A 16,675-nucleotide genomic window follows, 5' to 3' on the forward strand; every position below is an offset into this window, starting at 1 on the left:
CGATTTAAAGCTTTCGTGACTGCAGGGATTCATCTTCTGGGTTCTTTCGGTAAAGTCCACGTAGAATGGAGATAAAATCATAAAAATAACAATAAAATTCTCACGACGTTTCGGGCCACAACACAAGAAGCCTTCCTCAGGTGAAGAAACAGGACTGTCCGGAAGACAGCGCTTAAGACAGCGCTGTCTTCCGGACAGTTCTGTTCCTTCACCTGAGGAAGGCTACTTGTGTTGTGGCTGAAACGTCGTGAGAATTCTGTTATTTTTATCTCCATTCTACGTGACTTTACCGAAAGAACCCAGAAGATGCGAATACCATTCAAAGCTCCACAGGCAAGCGGTGAACCTCAGACTCACCCCTTGCCTTCGACCTGTGGGCTCCAAAGCCGAACGTGGTGGCTGAGGACAAATTCGTGACGTTATTGAAAGGGTTTTTCGAAACAGATGGCTCTTATTTTGGTTGCGGACTCTGAATCTACATGATCCACCAACCCTACCTCCAAAGCACAAATGTCCCACACTTCAAACTGATTTAAGTGTACAAACCAATTAGGTTAGGGGGGAGAAGGCTAATGCTAAAATGTCAAAAGGGGGATTTTAAATTCCGATTGTGCTTTGAGCAATGCCATGAGGCAGAGGCATTTCCATGGAGCACCTGGTGCAGCAGTACACCGCCGTGACAGAATGGCCCCGGAGGACAAGACGCTACTCGCGAAGACATTCGAAGTCTCAAAAGTAGTGTTCATGGCATGTGAAATTAACATTTTTCATGTCAGACATGGAAAGCACGAGGAGAGGGAAAAACAAATTTTTGGATGGGAGTTTTAATTTGTGTGCAGTCGTCGGCGATAATCCAGTGCACTTGAGAACCCAATCAAATAAGTCGAGGATAGCTGCCCAGATTCGAACCCAGGAACTCGCCAGTTGCCAGCTGTCCTCTGACCAGGGGCAGAGCCACAGGGGGGGCTGGGGGCTTAGCCACCCCCTGCAATTTTTGGAAAGTCGGTAATCGGGAAAACCGGATATCCGGCTGCTGCAAAATGCTGCAGGCTGGCACCTCGTGCTGCCCTGCAGGCTGCCACCTTGTGCTGCCTTGCAGGCTGCCACCTTGTGTGCTGCCCTGTAGGCTGCTTGAGCGGCAGCCTTTAGAACTTATCGAACTTATTATTAGCCACATCAGCGGCTCCGACCTATTAATAAACTCCGCGTTCAAATCCAATAACATTTTTTTTATACATTTGTGGCGCCCATTGGAAAACATTACACTGGATATCTCAGAATATTGAAGTCAGCCCCCCCCCCGTCAAAATCCTGGCTCCGCCCCTGACTCTGACCCGGTGTTGCACCCCCACGTGCCGTCGCGACATCTCAAAACAGAGAGGATGCCCTGCGTCGTTTAAAAAACATGCCGATTAAGTTAATACTCACCAAGGGAAACAAACAGTGAGCCAACAAAAATGTGAGCATCCACATTGGCGTCTGAAAATTGCACAATGTGTACATCGGCAAAATGAGGTTTCGATGGTCGGACGTTTCTGATCTGCCAGTGCGAGAAAAGTCTCCCAAGATTTAGGACCATCGAATGCAGCCTGACGGAGCAATGGAATGCGCTGTCAGGAAGAAATAAAGGATGGCTGGTAAAGGGGTAAGATTTTTTTTAATCAGCACAACATATTTACATCACCTTCCAATGGGCAACACCTGGTTATGAGCAATTACTGCAGTTGCCTTCAAAACACTCGTGTGTGTGTGTACGCGACCGTTACTCGTATAAAAAGTTAAAATAAAAACACTTGACAACAAATGTTGTTGAAACAATAGGTTACCAGTCCAAGGCATGCCCGAACTTTAGAACATTTTAAACGGAACCCCTTTAAAATGGGAAGAGGGGGGGGAAACACATTTTCATGAAACCCAGCAAGTCCAAAAGAGCAGAAACAGTTAAAATGCCCAAGAAAATGAATTGTTAAACCACGCTGGTGTTATGTATACAATAAAATGTGACGTCATCCACAACCGAGGTTTTTTTTTGCCTTCTGACCGCGTTCAACCTGTTGGGCTATAAATGTTAACGGGGCAATTCTGTACACACGGCAGTTGTCAAAATCTGCAGGAGACACGAAGAGGATTCCCTCCCCTCAATCATTGTTAAATATTATTTCTTATCTCGCCCTCTCACAACGATTGACATTCATGACCTCTTGGTTGTTGTTTTTTTAACAAGATCGGCGTAAAATGCTCAAAAAGTGGCTCGCAGAATTCCCTCGCTATTCGCGGACTTTGATATCCGCGAATCGCATCTGGAACCCGACACGACTGCATCGAGAGTTAAGTGGTGAGAGAGAATGTGAAGCGAGAAAGTGACGATATCAAGCGGTGATGATGCTACTGTGCAGCATGTTCGAAAGTAAAATTTAGACGATAACAATTTTTTGCGTTAAGAATTTCCATGTATTTAAAGCTTATTTATGTATTTAAGGTAATTCGTCGGCCAATATCATGATCCGCGAAATTTGCTACTCACGAGCATCTCCGGAACGTATCCCTTGTCGCGAATAGCAAGGGAATACGGTAATGATACTTTTGGTGGCAAGCGCGTGACCGAATGCGACAAAAATACATATTACTTGAAACACCGGGATACATCCTAAGCATTCACAGCAGGAAGCGTGTTTTCTTTAAACCGTAGTCGTTAAAAAGTCCATCATCCCTCCAGGAAAACAAACATAGGCAACTAATGTTTTTTTAGAAACCAAGGGTGGTTTTCCTGTTAGCAAACTGGCCCCCAACCATGAATAGCTCAACGCCAGATGGATATGGGCGTCATTCTCCAGCTTAGCAAACAGATTGACAACAATGCAATGAAAAAGCTTATAATTTAATAATAAATCCTCAATACCTTTGTTATTAAGGGTACCCGTTCATGGCAAAGTTATGTTTTTGATGCGTTTGTGTACACTACAACCAAATGCAGTCCGAATACAATCCGATTAGGCCCATTTCGTGCGAAGGTTACGCAGTAGTCTAGTGGCGTTAAGTTTGAACGCATATTAGGTTGCACGAGAAATCCTGGGTGCAATCATCACTTTGTATTTGGGGTCACACTGCGCGTACGACGTACTCAACATCGTGTAAGCTTCAACGTTATCGTTTGGCCAGCAAACGTTAAAATAGGGTTTTTTTGCCTGTTACCAGGGGATTTCTGCGTGCACTATTTGGTGTTTTTTTGTAGAATTTAAAATGTGTGTGCGCAAAATGGCAACAGGTGGCTGTACCATGGCAACCAGCGGAAATCGAGTCAGAAGTCCAGTTGAAATGTCCATCTCTTTAGGTCGATAAAGTTAGTACTATTTCAAAATGAATAGTGGATTAGTCGCAGACACTTTCCATGGGAATGTGGAACTTCCAACCACTTGAGGAGCACTATAGATTTGTCACCCACCCCATTGTTTGATCAGGAATATTTACGCTTAAGATAGGAATGTAGATGTATTTACTGATGGATATTTAACACAGCCGTACGTATTATCTTGATGCGCTCCATCCTCATAAAACCCACGTCTACGAGGAGCGTCTTAAATTGTGGATGTGGTCTATAATAGTGAGCAAAGCCATTCTCCCCAATGACATTTTTAAACAAAACACTCATTCGGAGCATTTTTGTTGTGAGCAACTAGTGCACAAAACCATCTTGAATCGACACGTGGATCGGTGGCCGATTGCACAAACACCTTAGCTTGTAATTTAACGCAGTAAAAGTTGAGGGGTGGGGCCATAGCTCCATATGTTGTATCCACACACAGCTGATGTATTTCCTTCAACACAAGGCTAATGTGACGTTATACAACATGGGTGGAAACGCACCGTGGTACTCTCCAACATAGGACTTTTATAGTCTCCAGTTTTAGAAGAAACAGAGACATCATCCTTTGCCGAGTAACACTGGGCGGGAGGCGATTCCTCCCCCATACCCCCCCCCCCTCAACCGTGCCCCCCCCCATCCCCCACCTGTATGCAAAGGTAAGAACCTTCACTGATATCACTAAAGTCACAAGACCACACCCATGGGCCAGACCCTGGGCATTCATTTTTGGGTCTCGTCGTTCGCCAACTTCTATAGACTGCCATTGGTCGTTACAACAACGCGCGCGCGCACATTGCCACCCGCATAAATACACGACGGACGCACACCCGTGACCGCATAACATGGGCCTGTGAGCTTACTGTAGATAAACAATCGGGTCTAATTCCTACAGGGTTCGGGGAGGGCGCCCATTGTGTAATAATTACGTATTACTATGACATAACTTGACACCTAACGCATCTACAGGAAACTCTCATTTACGGCAGCGGCACCCGATTTACATAATGCAGGCAGGCAATGTATTCGTATAGGGTTATGCACTGCCTGTGTTCAGGTTAAAGTCGCACATTTATACATCGAGCAGTTGGGACTACGTTTCAACCAGGTAGCGTGTCCCCCCCCCCCCCGACTGCAGCGCGAGATGCAGACAACACAGCATAGGGGCTACTACGCACAAAGTCAACAGAAGCCAGCTTAAATCAAATGACGCCTCTTGCCTCCGTTTAAAAGTTGATTAAACGAGAAAACTTTACAATTGTTCGGGATCTAATAGTGTACCAACCACCTATTGGAACACATTTGTACAACGCGTGTCTCAGTTTAAAAAAGGCCAGCAAGGGCAATAATTAAAGTTGCTTCATCCTGCTTGCAAAGTTCAGGAATTAACAAAAATTGGAAAACACCTTCGGTATCTTTGACCCACAGTCCGTAGGAGCTCCAATCCAAATTCAATGACAATTGAGCTAAGGAATACATCAATGAGTGTGGGATCATGCAAAAGCTGTAATCAATAAATATTTATTTTATTTGAATCTATGTCCCGTGGAATACAAGGAGTGGCCTCCAACTCGGGTCCACTCTACATCTCTCTGGGCCACTCTGTGCTCTTAAGGTCCATTGCATGAACGTCACCGATTATTTTTCAAGGCTAGTGTCATTGACACGTGTTGAGTTTTGTTGTTATTTGTACTTGTGCGCCGCTGCCAACGCAGGCAGCATCACCAAATTAATCAGGAAACACATTAGCATTGTTGACTTAATGTACGTAGTAAACAGCTCTGCTGCAAGTTGAGGTGTAGAATCTTAAAATCCACCAAGACCCAATAATCTGTCTTCAAACAATTGTCTCGAGGGTCCAAGAAATGAACCTGAGAATCCTGACACGCACCTCTATTTAATGGGACAAATACGCGCTTCCAGATGCAATTGCAGGCCAATGCTCTGAGGACTGAAGTTGCATGAGTTTGAAGAGGTCACTGAGACGATGCCGAAACCACCCCCATACCGACACGGTGGAGTTGAGACATCTCCCACATGACAAACAAACATGCAAATTTCAGTTGTCGTTATCCACCCACGGCAGTACTGCATGACCACCCACGGCATAAATGTTTTTTTCTAATATCACTGTACGTACTGTGTAAATGTTACAGCGAAGTTACAAATAAGGAATAGAACTGCTTCGGAAGTTGAACACAAGCACAGAGCGAATGCTACACAATCTTGATCATGACCAGCCTTAAAATGCGTAATGTCATTATTTGAACGATACAATTTTTTTCTAACCTCAGGCAATGACATGTCTTCGGTCAACAAGTAAATATTGTACTGGACTTGCTGTTCAGCTTTCCATTTCGCAGACACCGAGCGGTGCATTTTTAACTGTTCATGAAAAAAAATATCTTAATTTTCTCTAGCGTTTCTGAATCACCACGTGCTCACAATGACGCGCGGTAGCCAACCAAGTCATTCTGGTTGCCCTCTTTATCTGCCATAACAATGACAAATAGTACGCCTAAGCCGGTGAAGAAATGCTCTCTTTTGAGTAATGTGCAGCGATACCAAGGACCTGTGTCAAGAGCACTAATGCTACCGAACACACCTGCAAGTGCACACACTACGGTATTTACCAGGTGTAAATACTAAATACTGATAGGTGTCGTGGCACAGACTTTGAAAATCAGGTTGGTGGTTCATGCAGTGGGGAGGGGGGATAAGATCTATAACATTTACAGTTAGATCTACCGTATACATGAGAGCCATCTGGTTGTAGAAATACATACAGCCAACACGCTTTTCACATATCTGTGCTTTGAGTGTTCCACACAAATAATTATCTTTGCTTGGCACTCTAAGTTTTCCAACATGACTAATAATCTCAAAACTGAGTTGGCTGACACTTAAAAGAGCCCTATCCTGAAAGACCCCTTCCAAGATTTAAGTGGTGCCCTTCCTTAACAAAGATTTAAAAAGGTAACAATTGTCATTGTTAACCGATGTGGCTTGTGAGTGGAAACTGCGAGCAGGTGTGTACACAAATGAACCAATCCGGCAATCCCAGCGATTCAATGACCAAAACCCATCCACTCAGCTCTGGAGAGAAAACAGCGTGATAGCTTCTGGCGTACAACGTTTTGTACTGCATTTTTTTTTTATATATATACTCAAGTTGGCAGATACGCTGAACCTGAAGACATCCCATGCGTCTTGATTCACGACAGCGGGGAGGAGAGAGCGTGCATGGCGCACCATGACAGACACTCACAAGGAACAGAGAAGTTTACCTTAGCGGAGTGCAATCGGCAACTACTGTAACGTCCGTTTCACGACGCCTTGGGGGGGTAATCATCAGTCTCTAGTTTGTATGAATTTCTTTACGCAAATGGCTGTACACAAGGGTCTATTTACAAAAAAATATTACTTACAAAAATAACAATATCAACATTACTGTTAATGAGATTTAGATAATGCTAAGGTGTTTTAATTATGTAGGTTTAAGCATTAACGGTCATTAAAAGTTAAGCAAAAAAGCCACGAACACCACCACCACCACCACCAACCTGTGCCAAAAGCGGACGATCAAACGACAAGCACAAGTTGCAAAGATCTACCAGGAAATGCGTCACCCCTGAAAAAAATAAGCTTAACTACTGCAGCTGACCTTGCAAAATGCACGCACAACAACAATACGTGGACTTATTCACAACAAGCACAATGTTCAAAAACTCACGAGCCGCTGTGGGTTATATAAATGGTGAGGAGGGTTTGTGGGGGGTGGAAACATGACCCAAGTGTCCTAGTCAACTCCAGTCCGGTCAAGCCGGGGGAAAATCCGGCTGGACTTAAATGATGTTGGGCGATGGGCAACGATACTGGATGACCGCGCACTCGTCACCCGATGCTTCCTCTCCGTTGTCCCCGGGATGGGAGAGCTTACATTTCACGGAGAAAACGAGCACCCCAAAGAAAATAAAATTACGGTGCGGCCTTTAACGTGAGCGGATGCAATTCAATATTTTAGAGATTACACCGGTAAAAAATGCTTTTAAAACAAAAGTGCCAAAAGGCAGCCTTTCAAAAATATTTACGTTCACCGTTGGCTTAAAATGCACTTTTGTTTTTAAAATCAGTATGACATCTTGGGGGTGAGGTGGAGAGGTTGTAATCCAAGGGGCATCTTTCGTCTCTCTGACCGAGTGTTGCGGAGGCCAAAGGGAGGGAAATTTGCTTTCAGTGCTTCACGACTCCTCTTGTCGAGTTTCCTCATTCGTACGGAGGTAAAAAGGTTGCGAAAAGCAGCAACCCAAGCAGATGCGCACGTGTCGCGCATGGAGTGGTTTAACGGCCTTTCATACGCATGTCGGTCTGACGCAATTTTTTTAAATGACATTTTTTTTTAAACACAAAAAAATAGAATGCGAGCAACTCCAGAATTTAACAGACGCCAGGGTATATTTTCTTATGCAAGCATTTTCTAGCTCAAGCAATATCCAAGCTCAAGCTGCACATTAACAGCTGTAGCCCAAGCAGAACATTGGTTTTTTTGTTATGATAGTCTATTTGTTGGATGACAAAAACACGCCAATATTTAATCTGGACTTTGTTAAAACAACGCTTCCATGAAACTGTATAAGATTTAGTTTTTTTCAGACTCTTCTCAAATAGCATGAACATAAAAAAACGGCAAAAGATGTTTAAAAGCTCTTCGGCAGTTAAGTGCAGAAACTCAAGAGGTAGTGCTTGAAGGGAAACCAGTGTCAGGTGTATAATGGGACGGACTGCTCCAAACAAAAAAAAACTCAACTGGATATAATTTGACATGTCTTGAGGGATTTGAAAAAATAATTCTCCATTAAAACCCTGGATTTGTAAAATGAACAAGGATGAATGTGCAAGTCCATCAACAGTGCATGCAAGCAACTGAACAAACACGTTCCCTGCGTTAAACACAAGTCAGACGTGATGCACTCGTGACGTGACGACAGTCACGCAAGCGGGGGCAGTCGGCCCTCTCCCAAACGTGGGTGGGTTGTTTTTTTTATCCTTAAGACAAATTACACACAGCGAGGCAAACCTTCCGGTTGTGGTGCAAACGTTCCGGCCAATGTTGCCTTCGGTGTCTTGTTGCCGTTAAAATAGGTCCCCCTAAACTTCTCAGCGCAAAGGGTGCATGTAAGGGGGGACAATAAAATCACAAAGTGGCACGCCTAAAGCAACAGTTTCCATTTGTCTTTCATTTTTGTGGAAGTCGATCCTCGGACGCAATCACGGCGGGCCTCATCGCGACGGCAGCAAAGCCGCCAGCTTGTTACCATCCCGGCGACGGCAATACCCCACCAACACCGGTGGGCGGGGGGTCCCAGACACGCGCGGTCTCCCACGAGCACCCGTGACGCTACCTCAGATCCACTCCTCAATACTTTCCAGAATCTTATCCTCCTCCTTCTTGGGCTCCTCGGCAGGCACGGGCTGTTTCGTCTCATCGTGGTTCTCAGTCTGCTCTGCTGCTGCAGCTGTTGTTGCTGTTCCACTTCCCTCGCCCTGTCCCGCAGATGAGGTCGTGGGGGACACCACTGCCGACCCCCCTGCCGATGACTCGACAGCCGGTGACGAAGTGGAGGTGGAGGCGGTGTGCGAAGGGGTGCTGCTCGGGGCTGTGGTCGAGGGCGTTGAGGGTGTCGCCTGCTGCTGCCGCCCCTGCACGCGGTAAGCCTCGAGCAGCAAGCGCAAACGGTCGGCCGTGGGCTCCCACCTGGCGAAGCCGGCATCGTTCTGCAGGAAGATGATTGCCGTGCCGTGCACCGCGCGGATGTGTAGGTCCTCCCTACAGATTCAACAGCACCAAGAGGTCATCACAACTAATGACTATGATGCCAACACACCTCACCAATTCACCCTGCATTCTGCTTGGTCCTGCAAACGTTTCAGCTGACAAACGAACTGCAAGGTCTACACCTACGACATCCCATCATCTCAATCTGTCTTACGCCTTTGCTGCAATTTCTGGGTGCCACTCCAATGTGAGTCTAAGCTGCGCTCCTCTACCTGCACAGCCCACCTGTAGCGACCTTTTTTTCCTAATTAATACTACAATGCTCTCCTGCTATAGCAGCATCTAAACCTATCATGGCCTTCCCTGGGTTGATTCAGCCCTACATAAGTACATCAGAATCAGAAAGGGTTTTATTCGCCATGAAAGTTCACACCGACACGGAATTTACTTTGGCAGGATGGTGCATACATTCAACATATAGGAATCTAAAATCTTAAATAACTTTTAAACAAGTCTTACGGTAATAATAAGGGTTAAAAGTCTAACTAACACCAAGGGGCTGAAGTATATAAAATTGAATAAATATCGAATATAAAAAAAGTACCTGACAGAGTGTAGGAATAAATCAGCACTGGGGAAACAAAGGTGGCCAGGCATGGTGCTGGCCCACACCACACCGACCACCTAGGTGGTGTGCCAACCTCATCGATGCTCACAAGCAGCGCTTGATGCAACGGTCTCTATGGCTAAATGGGGGAACCTTTGAGTGCATGCATTTGTATGCACGCATGTGTCTGTGAGCAAGCGTGTCTGTGCGTGCGCGGAAGTGTGTCTTTGTGTGTGCACGCGTTTGTCTGCTTGTGTGCGTGTGTGCGCGAGCGTTCGTGGAGGCGCGTACCCCTTGCACACGTGCTGCGCGCCGTTGCGGTACTCGTGCTCGAAGGCCGGCACCAGGACCTGGCGCCGCTTGAAGCGGCTCTCCTCCATGCGCAGCAGCGCCGGCGTGACAGGCTCGCGCCACTCGGGCACAAACACGATGAAGGACAACGGCTCTGTCGAGCTCGACATCAGATTCTGCCGGTGCCGGTGCAAGGGGAAGGGCAAACACAGCGCGAGGGCTCACGGACACACTAGCACGTGCGCAAAGATCTCCCCGCCATGAAGCCTTTTCAAGGTTGTTGGGTCGGGTGCTGTCTTCTCTCCAGTGCCGATGTTTACACTTTGCACCATGTACATGTACTGTAGATGGCCGAGTCCATCTAGGCAAGGCTCAGGACTGGTCCAGATATCACCCGTTACTGCTGTTCCTCGTGACCAGGAATCTTAATCAGGTCACTGGGCTCATTGCAAAGTGCACTAAACGCTGCACCAATATTTCACCGTGGCTCACACACTGGGACAACTGCATGCAGAGCACATTTCACCCATGCAAAGATGATTGGCTTGATTATGAGTGTTGGTGGTGCATGTCTGTAATATGCTTTAGAAATGAGGGTTGGCAGGACAGTAAGTGGATTCGTGAATCAATGTGCAGATCTCATATGTATTGAGGTTTTTAATTAAGAGGTTTTTTTGGGTTAGTTCGTGTAATTATAAATGTGTCGTTAAGCACGCCACAGCCAATTAATGAGGTTTATCACGTACACAAAACATGCCAATTAGTTACTAGTTTAGCACACCGGTGTGTTGGAGAGTAAACCCTCCTGTTTCAGTCTTAAATAGAGGGGGGATGAAAGTGGTGTCGTCAATTGAGCCAATTATTACAATTAAATTATAGCCAAATTGGTCGTCCTGTGGACAGACTGGCTCTTGCAAGAGGCACGTGGCATATCCCTCAATGACTACAGATTTCACGGTGGTGGAGGGGAATCATTAAAAGCCAGCTGACTGACAATTCCCCTTATAATTAAATCAGAGAAAAGTAAAGCAAGCAAAACGAGAAAAGCAAAACACCGCCTTACCTCAAAGTGATCCACCATGGCATTCATGAGTTCTTCTCCGAAGGGGGGGTTGGCTTCAAAGGAGCCGCTTACTGGATTGAAGTCCAGTATGGGCCTGTGGTGAGCGAGCGCAGGGTCACACGGCACAACGGGCCAGTGCTTTAATAACGGGAGAGTGAATGTCTTCCTCTGTTATCAAACAATCCCAAGAAAATAGAGGATGTGATGGGTGCAACCGTGAAGTTGTTTACCCACGGGAAGACCTACAGAGAGACGCTAGGCAGAGAATTCAAAGGTCACGATGTGACTATGCAATCGCCGCAGCATCTGTCTGAAGGAAGTGACAGCAAGATAAGGTGACAAAAACACAGCAGTGGCCGTGATAACCCCCTTAACCGAGACCCTCGCGCCTACGCTGCTCGTGTACGCGACTCTCACCCTCGAGAGCCAAAGTATCCGTCCGTGTCGGCGAAGGCGGAGCAGTACTGTCGGAAGTAGCAGTTGAGGGGCGACGCGAAGCACTCGAAGGTGACGCCAAAGTGTCGATGCAGTGCCTCAAACACGGGCACCGGCAGTGCGCCGTGCAGTCCTGCGCCCTCGCTGCCGCCCACACCGAACATGGTCTGCTGGCACGGACAAATGAAAAGAGTACACAATGATACCTCTCTTCTACCGTACGGCCGAGCCGCGGCAAGCCAGCCCGGCACAGTTCGGCAGACGCCGGATTGTATTCCCCGCCGCAAAACTCGAGCCGTGCCTCTCGCATCACACGCAATGAATGAGCATACAGGGCGACCCCCCTCGATTAACGTCGATTCGATTGACGTTGTTTCTTTATACCGTCGCCAATGCAATAGGAAGTAAATTCCCTAATAATGCCAAGACGTTCCCTTTGACATCGTCCCTGTCAGCAATGGGAACTACCTTGTGAGGTGGAGAGCATCATCGCGTGTAGCAACAACGGGGCGCTGTCCCAGCATCCCTTGCATCCTATCTCAGTGTTTGTTACGCTACGCCATATTATTGGCGTAGCTGAAGCTACGTCACCGGCGCACTCGGGTGAAGGCGAGGCAGCAGCCTGATTCCGTCCCCTCCTCCTGCCAGTAACATCCACTACCACCCACCATTGACTACCATACGCCCGCTTCAAATCATTGGTGAGTGATATCGTATTAGAATTTCTATTTCTTGATTAGGATTTATTTTTATTTTATTGTATTTCTTTTATATTATATTCTTTTTGTCTTTCTGGAAAAGCCACGTAGATAGAAAAAACACATTGAAATTAAAACAATAACAATACCATGACAGCTCTCCCGCCATATATTTTTCCTGCCTCAGAGCTCTCCCGCTATATGTTTTCACCTGATGACGATTGCTTGTGTTGCGAACGAAACGTCGTGATATTGTTATTATTTATATTATAATTTTTATATCTATGTGGCTTCACAGAAAGACCCAAAGAATATGAATTCCTGCAGTCACGAAAGCTTTAAGTCAAGATTTATTTTATATTGTGTTGCTGTGTTTCAACTTATAACGGTGTTCTTGTCCGGTAATAAAAACATACACTGGAACGTAACCTCCGACTTCACTGTATTTCTTAGGAGGAAAATAGGTTCACTTAACATCGTTCCACTTCAAGTCGCACTCCTCCGGAATTCAACTACGAGATTATTCGAATAATCTCTGTACTTCCTCATGTGTATGCGACGTAACATTGTATGACGCTCTTAAGCAAATTACCTATGACAACCAAATTCACATCAGCTGCTACTTTGCTGATGTGACCAGAGGCATTGTCGTGCCGACAAGACAGAAATATACATGGCCAGGAGGGGTAGATAAATATTGTTTAGTTTAGTCTATTTAAGGAACGAAACAGGAGGATTTCTCCATAAATCTGGCTGCCGCCTGCTGATACTACTTGTAATTACTGGCGAAAAATCGTACTCAGATTGTAAATGTTATGGATTTGCTCTCCATCACATCGGTGTGCTGTACCAGTAACGAATTGGCATGTTCTGTTTACGTGACAAACCTTACTAATTGGCTGTGTCAGGTGGTGGCGGGTTTAACGACACATTTATATTTACACAACATAACGGAAAAAAACTGTATTATGGATAGTTTCGTTTTATTTTTACTTCTTTTTTTGATCAATTTGTTTACCTTCCCTATACTTCGCACTCCGATCATGTTTTGTATTGTTTGTTGTTGTTGTAACGTTCTGACCTGCCACTACAGGGCATCTGTGAAAAAGAACTGTATAGCTCATCAGATTCCTCCAGTACGAATAAATATTTTAATTCTGGGTAGAGAGCAACACCCCGACAGCACCTGATTTGCTCAATTACTTACAACTCCTCCCTTACCCGGTATCGCCGCAGCAGACACCAGACACGCGCCAGGAACTTCTCAAAGCGGGGGTCGTCCGTGGAGCCCAGCCTGTATAGGTGCTCCTGCCGCACACAACAGCGACGACGAGGCCTCGTTACAGCAGTAGAACGGTGACCGTGTCGGCAGAACGACTGGCACATGTGTACAGGCGACCCCGCGCCTAATTGGTTCCTGGACGATGGTCGCGAGTCCAGGCGTCGTAAGTCGAATCCTTATTTCCCATAGGCGCAATGTTATCAATTGGGGTTCTGTTCCTGGAAACCGATCACATATCAATAAAATACCAAAACTGACGACAAAAATGTCAATAGCCCTAACAAACATTTATTGAAACTTAACATAACTTTTACAAACAATTATCAAGTAAAAACAAAAACTTACATTTGAAAATTCCTAAGTATTTATATGCACGTGCATCACATTTCCTTTTCTCAGACATCGCGAAAGACGAACATTTTCAAAATGTACAAAAAAGTGAAGAGCATTGCGAAAGAGCTTTCGCTCAAGGCGCAGCTGCAGACTGATGGCCTATACTGTACATACGCACACAGCGGAAGAGCAAACTAGTGCCATCAGGTGACTCGGCTTCAGTAGCAGTCGTTAGGGGGTCGTAGATACGAGTTTTGGTCGTGACTGTGGGGATCTAAGGTCGAGCTGTCGTAAGTCGGGGGTCACCTGTACATCTGAACGCTCCTGGCTAAGTTCAGAAAGCAGTAAACTCGTGCAATGCTAAATATTTAATGTTGATGCGGAGAGCTGATGAACAATGTTCTCAAGTCTAAAGGGGGTTGATGGTTTCAGCCAAGTCATACCTGTGACTATGCAAAAAATATATAACTTAATTAACATGTCCACTTAATTTAACTAACATGCAACTATGATAAATCACACAAATTTTCGTATTTTTTTTTATACGCTCAACACCTTAGTAGCAGGGCATGTAATAATGTGCACGTGTGGAGGAAGCAACTGTAGGGATCTTAGAAATAGTTCCATGTCATCTTCCAGAAGCCATTCTCGACGTAATACAACGCTTTCCAGTAAAAGTTCCAAATTAAAATTTCTTCATTTCATGATATGATGCCAACATCGCAGCTGGCATTTAAATGACAAAAAGCGACAACAAAAGTACCGCTTAATGTCATAAATCATGTAGGTAACAGCGTCACTGAGACACACACACACACACCCCGTACCAGCTTGTTGAAGTAGTTTTGGTTGATTTTGACCATCTCCCCACGGTAGCGGAGGCAGGTCATGTCATTCTCTGTGTGCATCTCCACACGCGGCAGGGGCCAGGGGGGTATGGAGAGGCGAGCTGGGAAGCAGTAAACCAGCCGATCAACGGCTGGAGGGACTGCAACCGCCACCGCAGCAGCCTCTTCTGCACCGAAAGAGAGACACGGGGGGGGGGTGGGGGAGGATGCAAATGCGGTGAGTAGGCCTCGGCAAGGTAAGGTAATTTTCATCTTTTACCGGGTAAAAGGGTAAGGGTGTCGATATACCAGGGGGTAAGGTAAAGGGTAGGGTAAAGGTATCTCGGAAGAATTACCCGGTAGGGTAAAGGTAGCGCGAAGTATTACCCGGTAAATACGGTGCCTTGTTTACCGCTAAAGGCTCCGTGGCGCAGTCCGTGGCCTCCATTTAATAAGTAATATTTTTTTTTACTTTTTTAAAAACACGCTTTTATGAAATGTACGAGTAATGGCAGAACTCCACGACTCCAGGAAGTGGCCCCGAAGCTTGCCATAACGTAAGGGAACCTTGGCCAATTACAGCCAACGTCAGTTGACAGTGGACAATTAGACCCAAGCCCGAAACATAACATAAAAAATAATATATATTCTTGGTTCTTTCGGTAAAGTCACGTAGAAAGGAAACAATAAAATAATACAAATATAAAACAATAAAATTCTCACAACGTTTCGACTGCAACACAAGCAATCATCATCAGGTGTGAAAACCACAGCAAGAAAATTTGATAGTAGTTACATTGGAGAAACCAAACGACATGTCTCGGACCGCATTCGTGAACACAAAGCAGACCTGAAACACGGTAGGACCAACACCTCGGCCGTGGCAGATCACTGTTATAATTCAGTAAGCTCACATGACATTGACTTCTCCAAGACAGAGGTTCTTTGCAAGCCATCTGGCTACCATGAGAGATTCGTTCATGAGGCTATCCACATATACAAACACAGAGACAATTTCAACCGAGAAGATGGATTCTGGCTTAGCAATCATTGGAAGGATTTGATCAACCATTTCGGGTCTTAATTGATTGTTCACGCTTACGTTGGCTTTCAGACCGCATCCATTATTTTCGTCTCCCCCCTCCTCTTTTCCGAACATAGATGGACTCGTCCATCTGAATAACTGCCAAATTGCTCTCCGTGGTGCTAACGTTAAAAAAACCGCCACTTTTTTCAAATTTTCTTGCTGTGGTTTTCACACCTGATGATGATTGCTTGTGTTGCAGTCGAAACGTCGTGAGCATTTTATTGTTTTATATTTTATTATTTTAATGTTTCCCTTCTACGTGACTTTACCGAAAGAACCAAGAATATGAATCCCTGCAGTCACAAAAGCTTTAAATCTAAATAAAAAAGAATGTTTAAAAATATAGATTTTTTATTTTTTCTGATAGAATATAGTATTGTCATCAGTATGACATAAGTATACCAAGTTTACAGTCGATACCACATTGGGAAGTGGGTTAAAATTGAGTTACAGGATTTGAGGATACAACAACGACAACAACAACAGACAGAGTGAGTTAAAAGAAAGCGTGTAAAATTGGAATCATCGAGAGTATTCTATATGAATAAAGCGCGCGACCTAGCATTTACCTGTTGTAAACCTTTTTCATGTGTAGTACCCCAGTAATTACCCTGTAATCGGGTAATTTGTATGGGGTAAGGGTAAAAGGTAGGGTAAAGGTAGGCTCGTTGCTTTTACCTTTTACCTTACCTTGCCGAGGCCTAGCGGTGAGCTGAGCACTGGGGGTAGGTAGGCAGGGACAGTTAGGCAATGAAGTGAAATAGATGGGGATTGCGGTAGGCAGATAATAGATAGGGACAAAGTGAAGCTGCCAAGCAATGATTTAGATAGAAAGAAAATAAGCTGAAAGATAGAGATGCAGGAAAAGAGGTAGCTGTATGAATATTGAACTTTTTTCGCACCGTACGTAGCCAA

General features: G+C 45.3%; 1 protein-coding gene across 3 annotated transcripts in view; it reads right to left on the reverse strand.

Annotated features, from left to right (window-relative positions):
• Positions 1–5,244: 5,244 nt before the first annotated feature.
• Positions 5,245–16,675, reverse strand: part of PCIF1 (phosphorylated CTD interacting factor 1) — a 31,738-nt gene continuing 20,307 nt past the window's right edge. For 2 of the 3 annotated variants that reach the window (XM_032974739.2, XM_032974737.2), the window contains exons 11-16: positions 14,674–14,861; positions 13,453–13,539; positions 11,516–11,703; positions 11,099–11,192; positions 10,036–10,211; positions 5,245–9,188 (exon numbers count right to left, since the gene is read on the reverse strand). In XM_032974739.2, coding sequence (XP_032830630.1) covers positions 8,765–9,188; positions 10,036–10,211; positions 11,099–11,192; positions 11,516–11,703; positions 13,453–13,539; positions 14,674–14,861 — 1,157 coding nt within the window. In that variant the 3' untranslated portion in view covers positions 5,245–8,764. The remainder of the gene's footprint in view (positions 9,189–10,035; positions 10,212–11,098; positions 11,193–11,515; positions 11,704–13,452; positions 13,540–14,673; positions 14,862–16,675) is intronic. The other variant, XM_032974738.2, reaches the window with a different exon arrangement.

This window comes from Petromyzon marinus, chromosome 54, assembly GCF_048934315.1.
Source record: "Petromyzon marinus isolate PM22_M1 ecotype Great Lakes invasive population chromosome 54, UKy_Petmar_22M1.pri1.0, whole genome shotgun sequence".
Classification (NCBI taxonomy): Eukaryota; Metazoa; Chordata; class Hyperoartia; order Petromyzontiformes; family Petromyzontidae; genus Petromyzon; species Petromyzon marinus.